Raw genomic sequence first — 25,553 nt, 5'->3', positions numbered from 1 at the left:
AAACTGGAAATGGTAGGCCTACTTAAGTAAAAGTAAGTAACTACAACCAAGAAAATACACTGAAACTATGAAACATAGAACTACCCAATACAGAAAAATCTTCAGAAAATGACACTTCAAAGGATCTGAATCATCCCTTTAACACAAATCACCACAAATTCTCAATGATAATTTCAATACATATAAAACTGAAAAAAATAAACTGAAAAAAGGCAGATGACATTAAAATTTGTGTCATACACTTTATGGGCATTACAAGAAGTGCACTTTTTACAGGTTATGTTGGTACATGCGGTTGATAATTCAACACAATACTGTATGTAACCCTGAGGTGAAACATCTCACTCTTAAGTTTTGTTGTTCAGTTTGGTCTAACCCCTCTTGAAGATCCTCTTTGCGTCCACTCCTTCATAGTTGTAGCTCTGTTGATGAAAGATTACGTCAGAAACAGTTATTATATAACTTCATAGTTTACGCATCTGGCTGAATATACAATCCATATCCATACGTCGCTGCCTTGACTTGCCTACATATGAACATAATGTAATTCAGTATAAGGCAGAGATTTTGACTGATGTGTGTGTTGAAATCTTAGTGCAGTATCTACAGACAGGGTTCTTACAGCTTAAGGCAAGTTATATTTAAGACTTTTTAAAACATTTTTAATGTCACTCAGATTTAAATTTAAGACCACTTTTACAATAACTAAAACTGAAGGGAAAAAAACATGAACTGACATAAATGAATGCGTGTTAGGGATAATTTTACCCGTGTTTGTTGTAACATAGACAATGGCATTTTTGGTCAAGTAAAAAAGTCAGACGATCTTCAAATGTCAAACGTCTGAAAGAGATAATTTTTTCATAATATCCTACTTCATATGTCTGAGCATTTTTCAGACTTTTGAAAGATTGATATATGGCATTTTAATGTCAATTAAGGCCTTCATTTTTAGATGACTGAATTTGATACCTATAAAGATTTTTTAAGGATCCTGGGAACACTGTAGAAAAACAGCACCTTCAATGGTGACTTTCCAAGTTTTTGGTCTAAAATGAATATTGGTGCCCTAATTTTCATAGAAATACGTTAATCTACCCCACCTGTATGAGTTCATCTCCCTGGATGATTCTGGTTGTTGTCAGTTGCTTTCCGTTGTCCTTTCTGGTGAAGATACCCTTCAGCGTGTCTCCCTCCATGGTCCATGCGCCCTGTAGGGTGACACATCCATAACATGAATGCAGGGTGGGAAAAGTTTTGCAAAAGTTTGACAGTTTTATGGCTGCGACTGTTCATGGTAGTGAGTGAGAATCAACACATCAGCACAATAAAAGTCCACCTTGAGCTAATAGCCTTTTCTTGCAGCTCAGAGGTTCAAAGTCTGAAGTGAAAAAGTTGTCCCATTAGATGCCACTTACTGATAGTTCTGTTCCATCTGCAAGACTGTAGTCAAAGGTGACTCCCAGGTTGAAGTCTATTTCCAGGGTGCGGAAACTGCTGCTCTCCTTGACATGAAACTTGTCTCCAGTCTGTTCAAGGGTTATCTTGAGGTTGTCGTGAGCGGCCAGCTTCCGCTTCACCATGTTAATTCCTATCAATACACACATCGGAATATGTTCAACAGGCTTGTAACAATCAGAGGAAGTTTGTCAAGATCTAATTACTTTCCAAGCACAGGTAGTTCCTTCATTTGTGTATTTGTACAGGGTAAGTTTGTACAAAAGCTAATTTACAAACCATGCACCAGGTCATTGTGCCAACAAGTATTTTCACAAGAGATTTTAAATAGTGATGTGAGCCAAATAAATAAGTGACATGTGAATACTTTATCCTCCTTGACTTGAAGACTTGAGATGTGCTACCTTTTCAATTTTTTTTTCGAATAAAATGATCTGATTTTGGATTAAGCGCTCCTCTGAGAATCAACCTGTTTTTTTTCAACCATTTGTAGTAGTCTTTTATTCAGGTGTTTAAAAACTTAGGGTATAAGCTAATAACCTGACAGCACACCTAAAAAAAAACAACTTAAATTTGATCAGGTAAGTCATTTGCATGATTATCAGTTTGTTGACTTCAAACATCAGTGCTTTATCAGCTGGGTTATCAGATCTAAATACTACTATCTAAACACTCAGATAGTAGAGACACTTTTTAATCTCTTTAACAATGCATAAAATTCCCCATATTTAAGAAATATGCAACTCAGTCTCAGTCATTTCATCAGCTCAGTTTGACATCACTCACCCATTTTCTCCATGAATTTCTCATAGTTCTCATTGCGATCGATTTTCCAAGTGCCGTTGAAGGTCATGGTGGCTGTGAGTGAGGCTGAGCTGGGCAACTGCAGCAAGGAGGAGGGTGAAGAGTGTCTCACTCAAAGTCCGCTACTCCTTTTAAACCACACACCCTTTTATCTCGTCATCTAATCTCAATGCTGATGTGGCCGTGTAAAGCTCAGATTTTTTTCAAGGCAATATTTACTGCTGCAGCTGATTGGATAATGCGGTGGTCCTCCTGAACAGAATCATCCCACATCCAGTAAATCACATCATAATGCTGCAACATTGTTGAAGAGCAGAATGGTGTACATCCTGTTTGACCTGCATGTCTGTTTGTTAAGGGCGTTGGTCATAACTGAACCATGTGTCTAATTCAGAAAAGCAGTAACTCAGCATGCAGTTCATAAAAATATATTTAGAAATTTACCTTGAAACACAATTATGTTTTCAATATCTGATTTTTGGCCCCTCTATGTCAAACAAAAACAACACCAAAACTAAACAAACCTGTTGCAGCATGTGTGAATGCTACTTTTCTACTTCTTTAAATCTGACTCTCTCCACTGTAATTTTGCCAAACTTCTTATCACTCAGCCAAGATGTTACTGCACTACATGTTATTGCTTGTGCAAATACAAGAGTGATCAAAGTGTTTGATAATGCATTTCCAATACCTTTGAACTTATTCTGTCACACTAAACTGAATATTATGGCTTTATTGTCTTTCTGGATAAACACAAAGCTTATGCTAAAAATAGACTTGCCACAAACTAATTGTGACTTGCCGAAAACGTTCAATGAAAAAAATCTTAAATGGGTAGAGAGATAGGGCAGCAAAAATGCACATAAGTATTTTTTAAACATCCCCACCAATTGTCACAAAGGGATAAATAAAACATGCACAAAATGCCAAATCTCTTTCTTATCTCAGTTTCCTCTCATCTTACTCTGTGGCTCCAGAGACCTTTGCCTGACCTTCACTTTCACCTCAACGCATCTGCCTCTTATCACACAAGACCTTTCTGCTATAACTGCAGTGATGAAATTCAACAGCTTGAGACACACTGTACTTGATGGAGCCATGTTGAGGCTAATCTTTAACAAAATGTCACAATGTTTTATGCTAGTTGTAGTATCAGCTGAGGATAGGCCTAAATCAGGATGGGGAGCTGAAAGAGTGGTGCTTCCACCCTCATAACTAACAGGGGCTCTTAGGCAAGGCCATCTGTACCCATAAGATCAGACTGTGGTTGACTTGAGAACTATTACAGTTGCTTTTGCATCTCAAAAGCAGTTACCTGTTTGTCTTTGGGATACTTTTAAAGATTTTATGAGTACTTTTGTAGCTCTTCATGGCCAGGCTTCAGGTTACATTTTAACTAATTTTAACTGTCTGAGTATAATCAGGCAACAAAAAGCTGCCAGGATAAATCATGTTATCAACTGGATAATGTTATCAAGGTATTATTTGGTGCATACGTGCTTTTTATTCTCTCTCTCTCTCTCTCTCTCTCTCTCTATATATATATATATATATATATATATATGGCTTTGTCCATGCGGCATACATTTTGGCAACATTCTGTATTTTTGTTAAATTTTGGAATTTCCAGCACAGCTCCTACAATATGTCTAAAATGCACCATGTGAACAAAACTGTTACATTCATACTGCAAACCTTTTCCACCTGATGACGCCATTTACCATATTTGGCATATGAGGAAAATGCTATTTCCGCTAGGCGCACTGTCATGATCAGTATAGCAGTAAAATTATTGACATATCCCATTCTGCGAATATTTTTTTTTTAAAAAAAAAGTACTTTGCATGTAGTGCATTCACAATAATTATTGTTGTTCATCTAAAACACATGACAAAAATCTGGCATTTAAAAGGTTAAAATTCAGAAAATTCATGAATATTTGATATGTATGACTGATGCTGGTTAAAATAAAACAAAACTAAATGAAAGAAAAAAAAAACAAATTAATGTGTGATAAGTTTTAAGTGTGTGTAATATTAAACCACACCCTAATAATATTTAAAGCTTTTGCAGCTTTTTTTTTTTCTTTTTCCTTTTTTAAACACCTTTTATCACCTCAATGGCCATCACGGCTGATATTTTATTTTATTGTGGCAGGAAATGTACAGATACATTAATGCTATAATCAACATGCTGCAGCAATCAGCAACACCTGTATTTCCCAGTAACACCAATCAAGCTGCCTGTTGTCACAAATGCTGCATTCAGGGTCGCGTGCATTTTCCCAGTTGGAAACTGATTTTTTCCGATTAGTCCGACCCCACGTGAACTATCACCAGCGTTGTTGTGGCTAACTTGTTAGCAAACATGAAGCCAACACAAACAAACAAACAACATCCACTCATTCATCGAGAGGAACAGCTCTTCATCCACACGGCGAAAAGAGTTTTGGAGACCCTGAAAATACCGTCAGAAAAACAAAGGTAAGCGTTTTTTCTGGATATTTTAAACGTCGAAGACGTATAATATTGTAGAGAAACTGGCCAGCGCTTTGACTTGTATGCGTATATAAAGTTGCATGAGAGGTACAAATGAAAAACCTTTAGCAGTGCTTAAATCGACCTACTGCACCTAACAACATGCTTGTAGCCTACTTGCGTATTTCCGTTTTAGTTTTACTCCTTTGCATCTGGGGACAAATATCCTACTTTTTGATCCCTTTTTTGTCAGTTTTAATGAGGCCAACCTACGTGTTACTTTGCAGATTAGATCATTAGTTAAGCTAACCCTTTGAAACCTGAGCAGATTGGCTTGATTTCTTTCAGAAACTTGGAAAGGATAAGCAAAGAAGAAATAACCCAAAAAATTAGACCGAAATTTGTGAAAAGCTAAAAGTACATGTGAATTTAAATAAACAATTAACAAGGAGTGTTGAAAGATTATGTAATTCTGCGCCATAATTTCTGATAGTCAGACATTTTTCCCCTAGACATTTTAACCTGACATCTTTAAAAATTAATTTTCTAAATCTATCATTTTTTTTGCAATTTGTGGATCATTTCTTATCAAGTTGTAAACTGTATTTCCTCCCATGTTTCTGAAAGAAATTTTCTCAGGGTTCAAAGGTTTAACATAACCTCATGGGAAAGCTGTAGCAGCACAAGAAAGGTGATGTTCATCCAGGTTTCAAAGGGTTAAAGGTCCAGAGTGAAGAATTTAGGGGCATGTATTGGCAGAAAGTAAATATTATATTCAGGCTTAAATACAGTATGTTTTCATTGGTTTAGAATCACCTGAAACTAAGAATTGTTGTGTTTTTTGACCTTCGAGTTATCTGTTTAGCCGATATCTGCATATGGAGCGGGTCCTTGTTCATGGAGTCGCTATGTCGTATCTAAAGTAGCCCAGAATGGACAAAGTACCATGGTAGTTGCCTTTACACTGCCTATAGCAGTTAAAGTGATTTTAAATTATCCCCACCTCTACAACAGTAAAGTGATACACACATTAATCTATCACTAATTTTACCTCAACAAAGGTTCATTCTTTAGAATGAGTACTGTACTTTTGATAGGATACTTAGTAGTCTAAGTAGTCTATAGTGTGAGTCCAGTTTTCCCACTTTTACTTGCTTACAGTTTTGAATGCAGGACTTTTACTTGTAATATTATTTATTTTTTTTTACAATGTAGTACTTTTACTTAAGTAGCCTAAAACATCTGACCTCTACTAATGTCCATCATACATACTTGAAAAGGCTGCCAACAATGATAGCAGTTGAGACTAAGTCTTAGAGTAAATGTTTGTCTGTAAAATAATTTTGAGCTAAAAGAGGTTTAAAAGGGTCAATAAAATAATGAAATGAAGAAAAAAAGCTAATGGTTGCAAAAAAGCCATAAGTGGCCCTTTCCATATTTCAGTGCCATGATTCAAAGTGTTTTTATGCTGGTATACACACACACACACACACACACACACACACACACATACAGGGTGTGTGTGTGTGTGTGTGTGTGTGTGTGTGTGTGTGTGTGTTTTATTGTATCAATTAAAAAGATAAAAAAATCTACAAAACGACTGCATGCGTGCAAAACATCCCTTCAGTGAATTCAATGTAAACCAAAAAGAATACTTGAACATATGACACTATGTGGTATACCACTTAAAAATAACTTCTCACATCTTTCAAGCAGAAAATGGTATCTTATCTCCCAACTTACACAAGTTTACACACAATTTGTGGCATTGCCATGTTATTTCATATATTCTAATCATGTTGTGATCCTCTGACTGGCCACCAGAGGGAGCTCTTTACTAAAGAATCTACTATTTATAATAAAGAGCTTGCACTGATGTCTCTCATGTTGCAACAGTGAAAGTAATGACCATAAATTACTTTCTTTGTTCATCTGTAAAGTTTAGTCTTTATAAGAGCCACAATGAGCAGGCTGAAAGCAAAGTTTCTGCTGCACAAAAGAAACATCAAGTAACCAACACTTCTTTAGACTGTTTTATTTGTTACCTCTCAACAGAAACATTGTTAAAATAAAACAATCATGTCTTACAAGCACAGAAATGCACTCGTACATAACAAGAGGCACCTACCTACTACACAGGAAGCTGCACGGTTGGAAAGGGTGTATGTAAATAATAATTCTGGAAAAATAGGGTGAAAAAAGTGTGCCATGTTATTTGTGTGAAATCAATCCAACACACACAGCACATAGTTTAGTTTATAGAGGTACAAACAGTAGTTTCACCTATAATACAGTTTACCTAGTTGCTAATTCTAATGAAAAAAAAAGAATAAATACCAAATAACACAATATTAACAATAAATATAGATCATTAAGAATATCTTGTTTTGTAGAACTGAAACTTTACTTAATATTATTTCATAGAAGTAGACAAAAAGTGAGTAAAGAGGTGCAATCAATAAAGTAGTGCTCATCTTTAATTATATAACTATTTTTATATTCAGTGTATATGTGATGATGCAGGTTAAACTTGTACCATTTGTGAGGTTTTCTTTTTTTCAATAAATCAATATGAAATAAATCTTTTAATAGTAATATATGACTCTACATAGAAAGAACTGGTGGACATAGTAATTCAAATCTATATAAATATAATAGCTATTATATCTAAATGTTTCATTCTTTTAAATGGTCTGATGGCATTGTAACATATTCAGTGTTTATCTCTCACGGCCAAAGAAAAATGGGTCCTTCAAATAGTGACAGTAATGTTTTGGCACAGATATCAATAATATATATATATAAGTTCTTCAGAATTACATACTATAAATTCTCAATACAGAACAAATACAGTATGACAAAATTAGAAACCTAAAAGATTTAAGATGGACGGAAAATGTTTTTTTTTATAAAAACCTTTTGTGATTTTCTGTAAAATGTGAGAATATTTTGTCCAAAACTGTATCAAACTTAAATATCACTAACCTCGACTATTCATGAAACACTTCACTGTTGTGTCTACTCTAAAAAATATAGTGAGGTCACGACGGAGACAAGCAGGGAGAGCAATGGTTCAAATTAACTTTTAAAAATATCTGTATGTCTTTAGTTAGAACATAGTTTTTTATTTCATCTTATCCATCTTTCTCCTGCCTCAAAATGTGCAACTATAAAGACATTTTGACTACACAGTACTGTACTAAAGCTTTAGATGACACTGACAGTGTTTTAGTGTTGATTCTGACCCGTTCAGCTTTAACTAACGGTGGCGGTCTCTGTGTCCGTGGGATTCCTGGACAGAAACCACACCTTCATCGGCTCCTTCTTTCCTTTCATGGTTATGGGGCCCCGGTACTCCAAATTAAACTGAAGGTCAGCATTCTCAGCAGACTGCAAACAACTGAAATACAACGTCAACGCCATCATAAATCACTTGCATCGCTCCAGCGGGGGCATTCTGTATTTTTTTTCTCACAAACTCTGTAATAACATGGATGTCCTAAATGGGTTTTTTAAAAAAATCATGTTTGTCTCATACACAATCATACACGTATCGTGAAATGCATTTGTGCTGAGTTCCAAATGGCAACTTAGATAGATAGAACTTAGATAGAATACATACAATACATAAAATACTTTACAAAAGGGAATATTGTACAAGAGGAACATAATTTTTAGAGATATGAGCAGTGATGGAACATTGAAACAGTATAAACATGAGTGAGTTTCAGAAAACGGAAACAGTATAACTGTTACAAATATTATGTGCATTGTATGGCAGGTACATGAATTATAATGGTGACCAATGAATTCTGTGTGAATTGGATCAGTCAGGGCTCCAGAGTGTGATCATTTTGCTTGCACTTTGTGAACAGTCGTGGACAGTCGTCCATCTGTCAAGGACGACTAAACATTTTCATAAGTCACACTAGTCTGTATGTATGTAAGTGGCTGCAACTTATGATTATTTTCATCGTCGGCTGATTGAGCTGTCGATTAGTTTCTCAATTAATTGATTAGCTGTTTGGTCAAAAAAGTGTTAAAAAATTGTGAAAAAAGTTGATTAATGTTTCCCAAAGCCCAAGATGGCTTCCCGAAATGTATTGTTTCGTCCTCAACTCAAAGATATTCAGTTAACTCTCATTAAGGAGTAAAGAAACCAGAAAACATTCACTCTCAAGCAGCCAAAATCAGAGAATTTTGACTTTTTTTTCATAAAAATTTCTTAAACCACTTAATCAATTTCTAAATTAGTAGCAATTAATGTTATAGTACATAACTATTAAATTGATCTTTGTGACCCTAATGTTTGTAACTTAATATTTTTCCAACTGACCCACATTCTGCCAAGACTTGCCTTTACTCGACCTCTGATTGGCTCTAACCTCAAATGTTACTCATTGCTGAATGCAAGTGGGGGAAAAAAAAGGTGTGAAATCGCACCCTTTATGTCTCCTTGAGTGACTTCACAACCCAAAGACATGCCAGTAATTCAAAATGAAGAGAACTTTTGATTGATTTTTTTTTCTTTAATAGAAAGGCTGTGGTGCCCTTTACACCTGTCCTCGGCTCTGAAAGGTCCAGCTTGGACCTGACATCATCAGCAGAGGTAACCACTTTACCACGTCTCCACTGTCCCAGTTAAATGCCTAAACCAGACCCAGTGTCTTCGCTACTTATAATAATGTATATAATGTATTAAGAAGTTACCAATCTGTTTTTAAAAAAAAAAAAAAAGGTTAACGCTTTTAGGTAAGGCGTGTTGAAAAATGGGGGTGATCCTAAACAAAAAAGTAGGGTGAACCAGTTAAACCAGTAACTTAGTCTCAGGTTCAGGACCTTAGTAGCCTAAAGGAACAAACTCCTCCTCTTCCTCTCTGTTTTGGCCTTAAGGCAGCGCTAATGCTTCCCTGACTGCAGCAGAAAAAAGACACTGTTGTTTGGGTGATTTAGATGTATTTTCTGATTGTCTCAGCCCTCGTCCTGCATTTGCTGGTGTAAATGTCTTGTGATAAAATAACTTGTCCTTTATTTCCAATACTGGTATTTTCTGGAGCTCCTTCAAACACATCTAACTTCTCTGTAGCTGGTGATAAAATTCAAACTTGACTTCAATAAAAAAGCAACAACAAATACACAGTGACAGGATCCTGTTGATATGAAATGAGATACTTTTGCTTACCGGTAAGTATATTCGGAGACATTTATTTTTCCTTTTTCACCAGTAGTTTCTGTGCGACTCGTGAGGTTGACCGTATTTCCAAAAAGGCAGTATCTGGGCATCCTCTGGCCAATCACCCCAGTCACCACTTCTCCTGTGTGGATCCCAATAGTAATCTGGAAAGGGGACAATGAAAAAGGGCAGTCTTTATACAATCTACTTCGATTACACTGCATGTTATAATTTCACTCAAGTTAATAAATATGCCACAGTTATCTCTATTTCTTGTCACATACTGGCGAAACCAAGCTTAATATTTATTACGAGATATACACAGCTCTGATCATTAGTTATCTGCTTTAAATTATTACTCAAAGCAGCATGGGATTTATCTGCTGAAAAGCTAAACAACAAAAAATACACAGTTTGAGTCTAACAAAAACTACTCCAGCATTGGGATAAACCTGATAAAATATTAAAGCAAGAAGGTAAATTATTTGTACTCCACAGAGAGAGAAAATACATTTAAAAAATGCAAGCAGCTTAATGCTTTTCTTAGATTGTTGGCACAAATTCTTAAAGCTATCGACTGAAAAGGTGCAACATGTAGTGGGTGGATAAAGGCTGACTGTGAAATCACTCCATGCACAAAATTAGATGTATATTTATATATATTTTTTACGTTTGCAATAGACTAGTTGTAAAAAAAAGTAGCCCCTGGCAATGTACAGACTAATATTTACACTTGAACTTGCAGGCACTTCAGTGCTTGTTGTCTTCAGAGCATGAACACTCTGAGTGTCTGAGACAAATGAGAATCTATTTTTAGACATGGGATCGTGAGATGATTTGAGTCTGTTTCTGCTACTAAACCGGACTCCTCTTCTGCCGGTGCCATGTCCCAAAATAAACAGCCTTTTGTTAACCAGACATGATTTTCCAGAGTTAAGTCTCAACAGTCATTGATACAATAACAATCTCCAACAGTCAGTTAAACAAAAGTCTGCTGTTTTTTATCCAACTTTTCATGGTGCATTACTTCAGCGTGGAAATATGTCCACATGTACAGATACAATTACACTAAAATCAATCAGGAAATCCATGAGGGTAGACTGTTGGTCATATTAGGTTGCATGCCAGATAGCAGGTCTGTCACTCAGTATTTTAATATTCACAGCAATATTAGAAAATTAAGCTCCAAAATGCCTGTGCCAAAATAACAGATGCATTGCTAAAAACAAACTGCTAAAAAATAAATGTGTGAAGGAAAACAGTCTGAGAGTCCCGACAGACACACAGCATTCAGGGATGTTGGAGAAACCTCAAAATATTGACACACACACAAAAATCTAAAATTTTTGTCATGAAGTTTTTGTAAGGATGAACAATTAATTTAAATATTTGTGTCACCCTTTTGTGTCACAACAAACCATTTAAACAATTTGTTGGACAGAGATACAAATCATTTTACATATGTAAGGGAACATGCATTTTTTGTGCAGACCTCAGTAAGATTAACATTACCTTATTTTTTCTTCTTTTTTACATTTTTTTCTGAGAAACTAAAATACATAATAACCATTCCCACTAAAATCCCAACTCATATTGCAACCACAAGATCTTTCAAAATAACCGCAATACAGTTTTTTGTTGGGTTTTTTTTGCATATAGTGCAGCCCTAGATTTGGCCAAAAGGTGTCAGTCCATGATTTTATATTAAAAAATTATAAAGAATCATGTACTATGTTTTTTGTTTGTAGTCTAGCTTGTGTAAAATATATACAAATAACAGTATTTTGTATTTGAGCAATTTGGCAGTTTATCATATTTAAAATTGGTAGCCATATAATGCAGAAAATATTTCTGGAAGCTAATAATTTTATCACACCTGCACTGGTTGATCATCCACTTTGACTTGTCCGGCAATCTCCATCATGTCCAGAGCGAGGTGGCAGATTGACTTGGCGTGGTGTGTGCACGGCTCTGGTAGGCCGCTCACTGTCATGTACTTATCACCCACCGTTTCCACCTGTATAAAGACAAACCTTTTGTCATTCCTCTCATGGATTATATCATACCCTTTTTTCTTCTTTGCTTTACTTTTACTTCATGTGAAATCAGCTGCTCAAACTGCTCTACAGAGTTTTTTTTAAAGCACTGTGTGGCTAGAAATAAACTGAAACACCCTGAAATAAACACTTAAACACTTACATCAGCTTTAAGACATTCAGGGCCTCTTTGAGCCCTGCTAAAACCCGAGGACCACCAAGCCATTGAGCTTGTAGAGTAAATATTACTTCTTTTGGTGACCCAGTGCCTGAAGTCGATCCCCTGGAAGTGCCGAGGTCTGTTTGACTTCTTAAAGTGCATTCTTGTCTGAAAGCCTGGAGTGTAAATCTGCTGTGCGAGGCCTATAAAATGGTGCAGTCCCTCTGTAAAACTACACCGTGTTTAGAAGTTAGTGCTATTCTTCTTATGGTGAAAAACTCAAGTCAGCTGATAGAAATACTCTTTTAACGACTCGTATGTGCATCATTGCATAACGTTATTCACCAGGAGAGTTGGTGTGCTTCACTGGTGCATTTAGGCTTAAGACCCATCAAAGAACACTGAGATAACCCAGGGGATGTTCTGAGTATATGGGTACATTTTCTGTTGCAGAACTAAGAAAATGACAATAAAATAAAGCTCATTTGGGTAAGAAAAAAGAAAACAAAATATTCTGTTGTGCATCAAAATCAGGCTCTCAATTATTGCTCATGGAGCAGCCTCAGACTAAGTACCCTATGACATCACAAAATTGGGATTTACTTCTCTGGTTTCTGGCTTTGAGAGAGTAACTCGTCTTTACAAATGTTGATAGAAATTTACTAGACAATGGAAATAACTTATTGGTTTTCTTAATTTTTTGAGGTTTTCCTCTTTAAAGGAATACTTGAAATTGTGTAAAAAAAAAAAAAAAGCACACAACAGCAAAAATACATTACAATTAGAGTTACAAACTGTTACGCAACTCGTGCAGTGTAATCCAAGTCTCAATTATCCAGTCGTATGCTCAGTAGGTTTTGATTAAAGCTCATTTTTAAATATGAACATTTTAGCAAAATGAATGTGCTTGGGAAGTACTGAGCACCAACCACTCCTAAAATAAATGAGATTTTAATAATTCTAGTTGCATGAGGTTTTATCAAAACATATGTTTACGTAATTTTGCTGTTGTTAAATGTGGTCCCTATTCAATCAAAATGTTTGCCATTTCCATGGAGTCATGGTAAATTTGAAGGTAACACGACATTACTTATTTTTATTTATCTTATATATTATCCAAGTTAGTTTCGTTGGGATTAACAATCTCTTTTTCAAGTGAGGCTGAAGCAGCAGCATAGAAAAGCAAAAAGTAATTTTGGCAGTGAAGTACTCCTTTAAAAGCCCTCTTGTTCATAATTTTAGTTTGTAGCCTTGTAGTTGTTTTTGTAATCTTTAATTATTATTATCTCTTTGCTGCATGGATCAGTGTACACAAATGCATGATATACTGTTTTGTGAAATTTCTAGCTTCTAACCTTGTATACATAAGGGTTGTTCCGAGAGTCCGTCAAGATGTCAAAACGTGTGTAAACATCGTTGAGCAGATTGACTATCTTGATGGCTCCCTCAGCCGAGGCATGCTTGCTGCAGAAGGCATTGAATCCCACAATGCCACTAAAGAGGATGGTCACGTTGTCGTAGCGTTTTGCCGGGACGGGCCGTTTGTGGCGCAGCTCATTGGCAACAGATGGCGGCAAAACAGAATAGAGCAATCTGTTAGGGAAGAAGAGAAATGAGCATTTTGAGCGAGGTGTATTTATGGTCCACTCGAGCAGCAGAGTAATGGGCTCAGGCTGCCAGACTGAAGTCCATCCCGTGGATCAGCATTTTATGTGCTCACCCACCACCTTTTGGCCATTTTGCTATGCAAGCTGCTCGGAGATGGGAGGGTGGTGTTTCTATGGTAACTGGTTGGATCATGGCTGACTTTTAAAAGCAAAATACCTTCCATGATGCATCATATTTTGAGGACACATGGTGCACACAGGACATAAAATGGTCACCACACAAAAGAAATTGAGTATATTTACCAAGAAGAAGACTTTGCATATTTCTCTTTTAACAATCAACATACATGTATTTTTCTCTTAGTAAGGTGCATGCCTGAAGAGCAGCAAAAACAGCACAAATGTATGTTTTCATTATCATCATTATAAACTAGGCACACAGTGCAGCAGCAGTTCCCTTAAATATTTAGAGAGGAGCCGTGAATTCTAATGAACGTTTCAAGGCCCAAGGTGCTGTGAGACTGGAGAATGGTGAGAATAATAATATAGGGATCCAAGAGGCAGTGTGGAAGTCTTTTTCTATAAGAAGATCGGGCTTCTACAGTCTTAATAAAGACCATGCTACACCTCCGTGCTCCTCTTCAGCTGTCACCCACTGCTGTGCCAAATTACTATGACAGGCCCTCTTCTGAAAGCCGGAGTCAAAACCAACTGTCTTCACCATAACAAGCACTGAAGAGCAGCACAGGCAAACCTAGACTTGCATACAACAATAGATTCTGACCCGAGATTGTCCGAATGTCATGTAGCCTCAACATAACTGTGTGGGAGTAACACCTGTTAGTGTCCTACTGTTTCTTGTCTCACGTTTGTCTTTTTGAAAGAATGACAGCACTGTTATTGCAGTAAGTTTGAGGCTGACTCACGAACTACAGACAGTGGCAGAGTTTTGTTATATAACCCGTTCTTATTTCCAGGTCGTCAAATACTGCAGCTTGGTAGTGACCCTCGGCGTCTGTTACTGACGCACAAGACACAAGACTCTGATGTTTGTATGAGAGACACCGGGCTTTAAACTAACACCAATGTGAACCCAACCGTAGCAATATTAGAAACTCGCCGTCACCTCAGAATTATAGGGTTCTATCTGACATTTCGGTCATTTATATATTCTTATTCTGTGAAAATTTGTCAACCTTATGTGAGGTTGTTTAAGTCATCTGCATTTTTTGACTATTTATTTAAAAAACAAAAAGGTTCATCTTATTATTGCTACTCTGAATTAAAGACTCTGAAGCTCAATATCTCAAAACTGCTCAGAACGAAAAGCTGAAGCTACAGTTAACACCTGAGATAAAACGTCTAACCTGTCTGTCTTTTTCTTCTCGTCCTCCAGGGCCCTGAGTGTGTGCTGCAGACGATCGGTCAAGATTTCCAGCTCTTGGGTCAGCTTGTATTCCTCACGAAACTGCTCACCCAGCAGCACCAGGTCACGCGTGGCGTCATGTAGCGGAATGTCACTCAGGTAAAGCCCCCTTCGTGTGAGATCATCCAGGTTCATAACACTAAAAAAAAAAAAAAAAATAGAAAAGAGAAAAAAGTGGGATACACCATGGTTACTGCTGGTGTTCACTTTATTTTCACAGCGAAATGGCAGAATATATCTAACATGTGTCTGTGGGTGGACGGAAAACTTTGTTTTTCTTGGTCATGCTTAACTCAGAGATCAGTGTAAATTATGCAGAACATAAAATATCAACCACTAGTAATGACATCAGCATCATCCTTTCAGGGCCAAGCACACTGATAAATGTTCGTCTTGTTAAGGTGGACGCCAGACTCGGTTGTAGGAGTCTTATCTGGTCAAGGGAATAAGCGTGCTTTTATGCTTCAACCCATTATTTCCTGTCAGGCAGCAACCTTTTGTGAAAACACAGACCTTATTCTCTGCAAAGTGTCTTCGATCTGTGAGGACAAGATCTCTTGAACCGTGCTGTCCTGCATCCAATATTTCACTAGAAATGTCTGATTGGTTATAGAAGGGCCATAGAGGCTAATGGAGGTCATGACAGAAGAGCCGCTGCAATTACAGCTTTCTCTGTTTCTGTTTTTTTTTTTCTCTGACAGTGTACCAATACATGAAAGCAATATATAAATTGAAATAATTGTTTGAATGTGTCACTGCATGGAATATATTATTGTATGGCCCTTCCTAAAATACAAGTGGAACAGAAAAATGTGTGCATCAGTATTGTTTATATTGTCGATCAATCATTTTCTTGGAATCATTATCTGCAGTTACAGCATCTACATGAATTGAATATAATAAATACTAAAAATATACAGTTTAAGGACAAGACTTGTTGTCAACAGATCTCTTTTAAAGGATGAAAACCAACAATGAATTCATCTTGTAAGTGTTTGTTACACCAAAGCCTGATATAGCGTTTAATTTAAGTCGTCAGCCCGAAGGTCATTTGTTCCCACTGAATGTCATAAACAGAGAAGAGAAAGAAAATTATTGCAAATAAACAACACATTGCAGGTAACCTCCCTGCATATTATCAATATAGTGGTAGTAAGAAAACAAATCCGTTGCAGCTAATTGTAACAACTTCTGGGTTTCACTTAGAATTCTGGTTCGTGTGCATATCAGGGTTTTATTTTTATATGCACAGAGCAGCAATGGCATTCACCAAAAATAAATCACCACCTTTGAATTTTGAATTCCTGGACTTTAATTTTTGCCAGAAATCAGTGTGTTCCCATTCAGAGGGTATAAGAGAATCTGTGTTTTTGGTTTTTTGGTGCACGTGTAGTCAGTCTGTGCCTCTGTCAGCACAGACTGTGGGTTTACCTGGGTGAGCAAAGAAAAAGGATGTTCTCCGCCTCTGGCAAGTAAATCATCTGTCCTTTCAATCTCAGACAGCTGATCTCCACCCCCGTCAGCTCATCCTCATTCTCTACAGTCTCCACATTCAGCAGGCCCTCCTGTCAGGATTACATCACACTTATGAATATTGCATTATATGTTCTTCTCTAAATCTGCTTCAAAACTGGGCACCAGTTCAGCTCACTCTTTATTTTTAAATCTGTAGGTTTCTTTTGCCTGAAGTGTCACATGCATAGTCTACCGTTGGAGGGTATTGATCCAGATTATATGTGTGAATACAAAAAATACCAACTTTTAAGTAGCATCCAAGGAGTTGCAGCGCTTTGAGACCAGTCTCTTCACAATCAGTAAAATCTGCTTTAAGGCACAGCAGCTGTTATTTTAACACCTATTCGTTTCCTCCTTGAGTCTCCACTTGATTAATGACATTTGCTTCACCTTTCTCTTCTATTGCTTCCCTGGATTATTTTTCTTGAATGTAAAAGTCTTTTTTTTCTCCAGGAAATTTACAGCAATTCACTCTTTGATTTGTTCACGAATCTACAATATAAAATACTACAAATCACTTTCTTTAATTGATTAATTGTTGACATGTTCAGTAATTCCTGTGTCTAAACAATGTAATTATCATTAACAGTGTTGACGAAACCCAGGGACTCAAAGTGTTATGCAGCTGCTAAAAACATCAGTGAGCTCATCAATATTGATACATAAGACTACAAACACATTCTGTCATGGACAATCAAACCCTGTTTTGATCATTTAGACTTGGATGTTAGAAAACCAGAACTACTTTGTTGATTCTCGGTGGGAGATTGGGAGATCCTTGGATGGAAATTGAACCACATTAGAAAAAAGCATTATGCTACAAAATAAAACACAATATATTCATATAAATATAAAATATAACAGAGATACGTTGCATAAGAAATACATGAAAATATGTGTATCATACTACAAGTATGCTAAATATAAAAGCAAAAGTATAATGGGTATTTAAGTAGTACAGTGTTGCACAGTTGAATTATTATCGCATAATAATGTAGAGAGCTTCAAGTCATTGCATAGACACTGTGTGTCATGTGGAGTGGCAATGTACGATAATTGTCTTAAAAATATCATGGTTTTATAGTATATAGTATGTCATTATTGTTATTATCAGTTATATAGACCTTTTAAAGGAATGAAAACACAAGTTTTTTTTTGTTGAAAGAACACTAAACTTAAAACCTTTTTTTAATGAAAGATTGGTGACATTCTCCATTGAGTTGCATTTTTTAAATATTGTTGATAAGCAAATGTACGTGGTATGATAACCAGCAATTTTCATTCCATAGTGTGCCCTGAAACTGGTGTACTGCTGCAACCCCTCTTGTGAGAGGGTCTGTTTTGCTTTTTGTCTTTTGGAAATGTATGGCTATATAAGAAAAGTATTTATGTGATTGGCCAAACAATATAATTCCATTAATGATCTCACTGACCTAAAATCTATTTTCATAGACTGGCCACAGTATTGGTGTGATTGTGACTTAAACTAAACTGTAAGTCATATCTACCTTGCTTCGCAGAACGAAGACGGTGTTGATGTGGGAGAGGATGCCATGAAAGCTGAAGTCAATGTGAGGACGGACCAAAGAAAAAACAGAAGGGAGGATACAGGTACCGGGCTGGAGCTGTGGGAAAAAATAAAATATGTCGGCATGAGATTAGAAATTATTGCTTTGCTATTTATATAATTACTGCTGCACTCTTGTCATATAAGACAGAGACAAATACATGACAACCTATATTAAGTACTAACTTGATGAAAGTGTTGCATGTAAAACAGATATTTACATAACTGGATGTGAATGCACACCTGAGGAAGGACTCGATAAATGGCATTCCCGCACTGTGTGAGCATCAGGTCTTTGTCAAACATGAGGTGGAACGGGAAGGCCTTGCAAAATGTATATGGGCTGATGCGAGTCTCTTGTGTGCCATTTTCCTCAAAGCCATCCAGGTCCTCATAGAACGCCTCTTCCTCTGAGTCCTTCTCCTCAATCAGAAACTTGATGTGGTCGCACTCTTCGCTTTTGGGTTGGATCATCTGATCAAATGAAGTTACATAATGGATTGAATATCAATTATTTTTGCTGTAAAACTGCATAATTAAGTTAAACTTGCTCATATTGTGGCACCTGGTTACAGCAATAAAATGTTTTAAATTAAATAATTGCCCCATGCAATATTAGCGCCATTAATATCATTCTGTTAATGATGTCACTGACCTGAAGTCTGTTTTCATAGAATTAAGTCAGTGTAAAATGACATTATTCACTGGGTTTATGGGTATGAGGCATACTGACGTCAAGCTGCTGTCTCTGCACCCTGTTGCCACAGCAACAGTGGCTAATATTTCCAGAAATTGGGTGTCACATTTGGAGCGTCTGCCATTTTCTGTTCTTTCATTACACACACACACACACACAATTGCTGAAACATATTATCCTGTCTGTACAATATGATTAGGTTTGGGAGAAAATGTCGCTCGCGTATGAAACGGAAGAGACAACTTCAGCCAAAGTACAGGGGGTGTCTTAGGAAAATAACAAGCTGCAGTTACCAGTGCAGATTGCAGGCTGTAATTTGTGGGATACGCATTAACATGCAAATAAAAACAACAGTTTATGATATTTATTCTATTTTGGGCAAAATATGATTAACATGGTCAACTAAATGATCCAAAATTAAAAAATATCTCTCTTCAGGATGAATTATGTAATAAAAGTGCAGTCAAATTTAAATTCAGCCACAGTTTGACAAAGTTAAAATAAGACTCGGGAAGAAAAAAACTCCCTGAAAGACACCCAAGCTCGAGACTCTTTAACTTAGATCTAAAAATATCCTCTGACTCACAGACATATCCAAAAACTCACTGCTGAACTGCAGTTGCAGCCCTGTTTCCGTTTGGGTGTTTTGAAACTTTGTGTTGTTTAATCTTCACATTATAACCTCTTTAGTTATATTTTGAGAGAAAACATTTCAGGGACCTTATTGGGCCTTATTGAAAGTTAGACAAAAAAATAATAGCAGAACAGGGAAACACAAAAAGTCATTTTCATTCATCATTAGTAGCTAATTGAGTAATTAGAGCTGTGGGTCCAAAAAAGATACAAAAACAGCAAAGCAGACCTTCATCTCTATCTCTGTTCCATGGATCTGTTGGGCGACGGTTTTAATGATGCCAATCACAATGTCTTGCAGGCCTTCTCTTTCCGAGTAGTAGTGGAGAATCAGATTGTTCCCCTTCTCTGCATCGGTGCAGCGGAACGAGGGAGCCCTCATGCCCGGATAAATGGTACCCAAGTGGTCATGTAGAGCATCCAGATTCTGAAAATTAAGATGAAAGATAAAATATGCAAAATTCAGTCAGAGAACAGTTAATTAAAACCTGGCTGAGGTGTAATCAATTAGATGATGATACGGTACATTATACATTAATCATTAAACAAGGAAACAAAAACGAGTGTTCATTGAAGCTGTGGAGTCTATGATATCCTGACCCTTATTGAGAACGGGTCAAAAATGCTGGACACTGCAATCCCCATAATGCAACACTATAGCATCTTTCATTAGACCCTCTTTGCCCAGTAAATGTTCATGTCTTTCAAAATGCAACAGCCTGAGCTATTAACGAAGTCTTTCTGAGAAAAATTTAAAGTCTCAACCCTAAACTGAGACGACCCTGATGACATTGCCATGACATCATCAGGGGTATATTCTCCCGAGCCACAGAAAACATTATAGACCGAATCATCGTGACGTCTTGCAACAACAATCACTTCTGGGAAGACAAGTGGCAGTTGTTTTGAATTGCGAAGATATGTGAAATTGGCAAACCTCTTTATCTCTGTTGTCACTTTCAGTCGTAACGTTAACGTTTAAATAGTTAAACACGATGGTCCGACATATCTGACGCTGTGGTGTGCTTTTTCATGTACTGTGTTGCTTTGCTAGTGTCTTTGATAAACCACATCTACGGGCACGTAGGCAAAGCAATGAAGTGCTGTGGACAGGGGCCACAGCAAAATGTATTTTAGCCACCTAAAAAAAACACCATCTAATTGTACGTTATATATATGAAATATTTTCACTGTTTATCTTACACACAAAACTCATCAAGCATTAGAGCAGCAACTCCCATGTTGTGCAGAGTGAAATGACTTTAATTGTCACGGAGTCTGGTGGCTTTGAGATAATTGTTTAAGTTCCCTGTTGGTAAGGCTGCCTGAGGTAAAGCAGTGAAAATAGTCTAAACATAGCGTACATATAAACTGGTATGTTATGTACTGGGGGTTTTACACAGAAGTTATTATAAACATACAGGATGATGTGGTCAATACAAATGTTTTAACTGACAGCTGTGCTTCTGGTAATGAGAAGGACATTCATGTGTAAAGTCAGTAGTACCACTTTAAACATTGCAATTTTGTAAAGGAATTGTTGTAATATTACCATCCAGCAGCCCTACATTCAGAGAGGAGAGAGCTTACCTGCAGGAATTCCCGAACATTTGATCCCAACACTCGTAAGATGGTATCATAACCCGACTCTTGGCAAAATTCAAAAAACATCTTCCCAAACATCTGCAAGATGTCTCCTGCATCGATCTCTGAAATACAGAAAGGATCTTATCAGTATCTCAGACTGCAAAAATTCTAATTTTTCATCACTATTAATTATGTTATGATACACCAAATACAGTATAGTGCCATTTTTATTCTAGTAATTAAGAAAACGGATGTCACTTACTGAGAACTTTACTTGCAGCTGCAACAAGATCGTATGTTTTTCCATCTTCATATATGATTCTAACAAGGAACTGACCCTCAATATCCAGCTGAGCCTCCCTCCTGAAAACAAAGTGAAACCATCAATCAGGAGCAAATGTCACAGCAAATATAGCAGATATAAACTATACAGGCAACCAAAAGCTTTGCCTTTCTATTTTCACTCAAATTACAGAGGGACTTGTGTTTACAGCAGTATTACAATAACCAATTGTTTGTGGCCAGACAGTGTGAGCTGTCTTTATTTGTATTACAGTAACAAAAACAGCAGATAATCTATAGGAGGTCCTTTGGTAATAAGTGCGGCTCCAAGCTCAGAGCGCACTTCACTATTTATACCCAATCTGTACAAAATTGTCAAAAAACTTAATGAGGCTCTGATTAGCACTGTTTAACTACAAAAACAGTCATGATTTACAAGCCTGAGAAGCAGCCGCCATTTTATCACAATGTGTAACAGCTGAAAAAACATACCAAAGCTTGAAAGCTTTAGTTAAGAAAATAAGAGTTTATTTTTAAATGACTCTGCTCATCAAAGGTCTGAAAACAGACCAAAAATGATACATTGTGCATTAAATAACAATGAGTTACATTTGCAGAGATGATGAAAGAGATGTTTTTTAGGGTGGCTGAAGAATGACCACTTTCTTTAAAAACATTTACACAAGGCAGCTGCTGCTGTGTTTTTTCCTAATTCTTCGTTTTTAGGCAGGGTCACAACTAGGACAGTTTGATCCAAACATTTCAACATGCAGAAAAACTGACATATTAACATTATAGTGGAGGACATTCATGCTATGCATGTGTGTTATTAAATTGGGGTGTACCAAATTCTCTCTCTGTATGATACTGAAGCTACAAGTTTGCAAAATGCAGTTAAGATACAGCCTGACAATGTTGGAACATAAGTTTAGTAAGTTTACTTAAGTTCAGTTTTGAGGCAGGGTCGTAGCTACCGTTAAAGTCATTCTCTGTTTATTTTTTCAAGGAATTTAGGTTTTTTGGCAACTTGCAGCAGGGAGTACATCCTGCATTGGTTAATATTGTATCCCACAAAGAAAGAATAAATAAAGAATTCATTGTTTCCCCACCCAAATTTTTCATAGTCTGCAGAGTCTCTGACTAGTGAAAACTGTGTCTCCCAGTTTGGTGATTTTTACAATTTCAGATCAACTTAATAATTAACTGTTATTTAATTGCAGTTAGCGATTCTAATTCAGTACACTTTTGCTAAAATTCAGCAAATATCTCCTCACGGTCCGAAAGCTGTCTGTGCTATATTTGTGCTGAAGGTGCTCATACACAAATATGGCTTTGTCAATAGGAAAAAGTATTCTAATAGTATTCAAGCCAAATATACAACAGGTGGCGTTCATGCTTGTGCACACGTTAGGGAAAATGCCATGGATGTATTAAGAGAGACAGTGGGAGTGAGAAGGATAGAAAAACTGAGAGTCTGAAAGAGCATTGACGGGAGGGGTGTATTTTTTTGGGTTTTAAGTTCAAACATCAATAACCATTTTCCAGAATTGTCTCCACCTTTAATGAGTTGGTAAAATTCTCCACCTTCTTATGCTTTTTTTCTTAGCAATTGAAAAGTTTATGTTTTGGAAAGGCATGTTGGAAAATAAAAGTTATTATAACGACACTTTTAAACTAACAAATAAAATATGTTCAAAATACCAAATTATCAAAAAAGTATTTGCGACTTCATTTTAGGAGTTGAGTTACTTTTTCCAGAAGATGGTGGGGCTCAGAGGAAACAGTTGTATTTTTTACTCCATTAGTATTAGTTAGAAATAACTTTTTTTAGTATGCAAAACATGTTGACATCTTGTAAAATTTGACATTTCCTTAAACTAAACTACCCAAAGTATACAAAGCCACAGAAATAAGTTCCACCTTGATCCACTAAAAAAATATAAAATGTTTCTTACATTAATGCATAGTAATAAATATAGCAACACTCACATGCACCATTTTCTGTAGAATGATTTTTGAATAATGAACTTTTTTTTTTTTTTAAATTCTTGGATAGTCTGTAAGTACATTTTGCTGACCATATTTTCTGGCTTGAATCTCTGGCTTGATTTTGAAATGTACAATTTACCAACTTTATCTGAGCTTCAGTTTACAGAGGGTGGAGGTTAAACATTACAATAAAGGCAAATGTCTGTCCCAGCTGACGGGGTGTCAGCTGTAGGTGAGCTGGCTGTACAATAGCCCTGTCTTGTGTCCTTGTGGTCTGGATGTCCACACTGCAATCAATAAGACCAACAGGGACGAACAGTAAACACACGATCCACAAACTCACTTGATGTCTTCCCACACTTCCGGGCCGTAATTCCTTAAAACGAGCAGCTCCAGGGCGTGATTCACGAAACCATACTGCAAATTTATAATTAAAAAAAAACATAGAACGTGACTATTATTGCATTAAAACAGACACATTTTAATGAAACATACCTACCGATAGCCTATAAAGCGTGTTTCGATATTAAATATGATATGCTCAGAACATCCTATGAAGTTAAAATACATGCATATTCTGTTCAACAGTTATTATGCACAGTTCACTATAATCAGGGAAATTATTGTGTAACAGCAACATAGCGGTCTCCTACAGGAAATGCCAGACGCAAATGGGCTGACGTTACACCACATCGCGCGACATATAGATTGTTTAACCAGCATTTATTCAAAATATAAAATCATAATGAACGTACCATGGTGACAGCAGCTCTTGTTTTTCCTTATTTTTAAGCAAAATCCCTTGCTTCTGTCTCAGCCTTCATCGTTTGGTACAGATGCTGAGTGTCTCTGCGTCCATTCCCCCTTTTTCCCTCAGCTAGTAACTGACAGCGAGTCTGTCCAATAGCAGCTCAGAGGGCGTCTTACGTAAGCCTTCCATGACCAATGAGAGCGCAGCTGCGTTGTCCAACTGATGCTGGTGAGGCTGAAATCACCGCAGGCAGCTACCCAGTTTCTCACATTTAACATCATGTTTGACGCTGTGAACTTTTATAGGGTATCTGCGTATTGTAACACAAACATAAGCTCAAGATATCTTTATAAATGTAAAGCAAAACAGTCATTTTTTTCTAAAAAAAAAAAAAAAAAAAAGTCACTTTTCATGGACGAGGTTTTTTTTTTTCTAAAACGATAAGATATCTTATTCTTAAGAAGTACTCTAGTACTTTACTTACACTCTTGATCACTTAGGCCTACAACTAGTAAAAGCAGAAATGCAAATAAATGTCTCGCATTCAAAATGTAGATAAATGCTAAGTAATGATAAGTAAAACATGCAGATAATAAATTAATCAGCAAAATGTAGGCTAATTATGGTGTCAGTAGTAAAAGTAGGCCTACTCATTGTGCATAATGACTCCTTTCAGTAAGAAATATTAAAACGCATAGCCATAGACCTATTTTATAATTGCATTACTATAATTGATGCTTTAAAGGCAAATTCTTATTGGTAGTGATGAGAAGTATTCAGATTCTTTACTCAAGTAAAAGTACTAAAACTACACTGTAAAAATACTCTGCATTGAAAATTTTAATTCAGTAAAAGTAAGTGTATTCTGGGAAAAGACAATGAACACCACAAAACTCAAAAATAATATCTAAAAGTAGAAGGTGACATGAAAAGAAAATACTCCAGTAAAGTAAATACCTCAAATTTACACTTAAGTACAGTACTTGAGTAAATATACTTAGTCAAGTCCCACCACTGTTTAATCACTGGGTTGTTTAATCACTAAAAATGTAGGCTGTACCACGGCCTATATAATGAGCTGATAGTGTGTTTTTTATTTTTTTAAATTTATAATCATAATTTCTGACAGATGATTAGTAGATTGAAAATATATTTCTTTTAAATGTAATTAAGTAGAAGTATAATGTTACATAAAATTAAAGTGGCAGGGATACTCAACTTGCTTTTCCCAGGGGCCACTTTAGAAAAGTGACAGGAGGCAAGTTAATAAACATTCCTAGTCCCTTGGACCCATCCCTGGCACTCTTATGATAAACAAGCTTCAATTTAGTGCTTTAAAAATGTATGCTGGCACCTTATTTACATTGAAAAGATAGCAAAGTAAATTAATC

At 36.4% G+C, this 25,553-nt stretch overlaps 2 protein-coding genes across 2 annotated transcripts; both read right to left on the bottom strand.

The window, feature by feature from the left end:
- Positions 1 to 228: 228 nt before the first annotated feature.
- fabp2 (fatty acid binding protein 2, intestinal) lies at positions 229 to 2,403 on the bottom strand. Its single transcript, XM_042485584.2, has 4 exons — positions 2,245 to 2,403; positions 1,419 to 1,591; positions 1,104 to 1,211; positions 229 to 422 (listed from the first exon to the last, which is right to left on the bottom strand). Exons 1-4 carry the CDS (start codon positions 2,309 to 2,311, stop codon positions 372 to 374), a joined length of 399 nt encoding a protein of 132 aa, XP_042341518.1. The 5' UTR covers positions 2,312 to 2,403; the 3' UTR covers positions 229 to 371.
- Positions 2,404 to 6,759: 4,356 nt separating this feature from the next.
- On the bottom strand, positions 6,760 to 24,296 carry gucy1b1 (guanylate cyclase 1 soluble subunit beta 1). The gene is made up of 13 exons (XM_042485552.2): positions 24,167 to 24,296; positions 23,755 to 23,828; positions 21,403 to 21,503; positions 21,144 to 21,262; positions 19,783 to 19,980; positions 18,467 to 18,697; positions 18,165 to 18,281; positions 16,573 to 16,706; positions 15,083 to 15,280; positions 13,464 to 13,701; positions 11,789 to 11,929; positions 9,922 to 10,076; positions 6,760 to 8,139 (listed from the first exon to the last, which is right to left on the bottom strand). The coding sequence occupies exons 1-13, from the start codon at positions 24,167 to 24,169 to the stop codon at positions 7,995 to 7,997; spliced, it is 1,854 nt and encodes a 617-aa protein (XP_042341486.1). The 5' UTR covers positions 24,170 to 24,296; the 3' UTR covers positions 6,760 to 7,994.
- Positions 24,297 to 25,553: the final 1,257 nt, after the last annotated feature.

Source organism: Plectropomus leopardus, chromosome 3, assembly GCF_026936395.1.
Source record: "Plectropomus leopardus strain MGB_pleo_1.0 chromosome 3, ASM2693639v1, whole genome shotgun sequence".
Taxonomy (NCBI): domain Eukaryota; kingdom Metazoa; phylum Chordata; class Actinopteri; order Perciformes; family Serranidae; genus Plectropomus; species Plectropomus leopardus.
The sequence above is the reverse complement of the archived record's forward strand: the minus strand, read 5'-3'. Positions and strand labels throughout refer to the sequence as shown.

Bases quoted from the DNA above. Each gene is read 5' to 3' on its own strand.
- fabp2 (XM_042485584.2), bottom strand. From the start codon at position 2,311: ATGACCTTCAACGGCACTTGGAAAATCGATCGCAATGAGAACTATGAG. The intron at 1,592-2,244 runs GTGAGTGATGTC...GTGTATTGATAG, and splicing joins GAAATTCATGGAGAAAATGG to GAATTAACATGGTGAAGCGG. The intron at 1,212-1,418 runs GTAAGTGGCATC...GTCACCCTACAG, and splicing joins CAGATGGAACAGAACTATCA to GGCGCATGGACCATGGAGGG.
- gucy1b1 (XM_042485552.2), bottom strand. The intron at 13,702-15,082 runs GTTAGACGTTTT...CTTCCCTAACAG, and splicing joins GAGAAGAAAAAGACAGACAG to ATTGCTCTATTCTGTTTTGC. The intron at 10,077-11,788 runs GTGTGATAAAAT...TCCCCTTTCCAG, and splicing joins TGGATGATCAACCAGTGCAG to ATTACTATTGGGATCCACAC.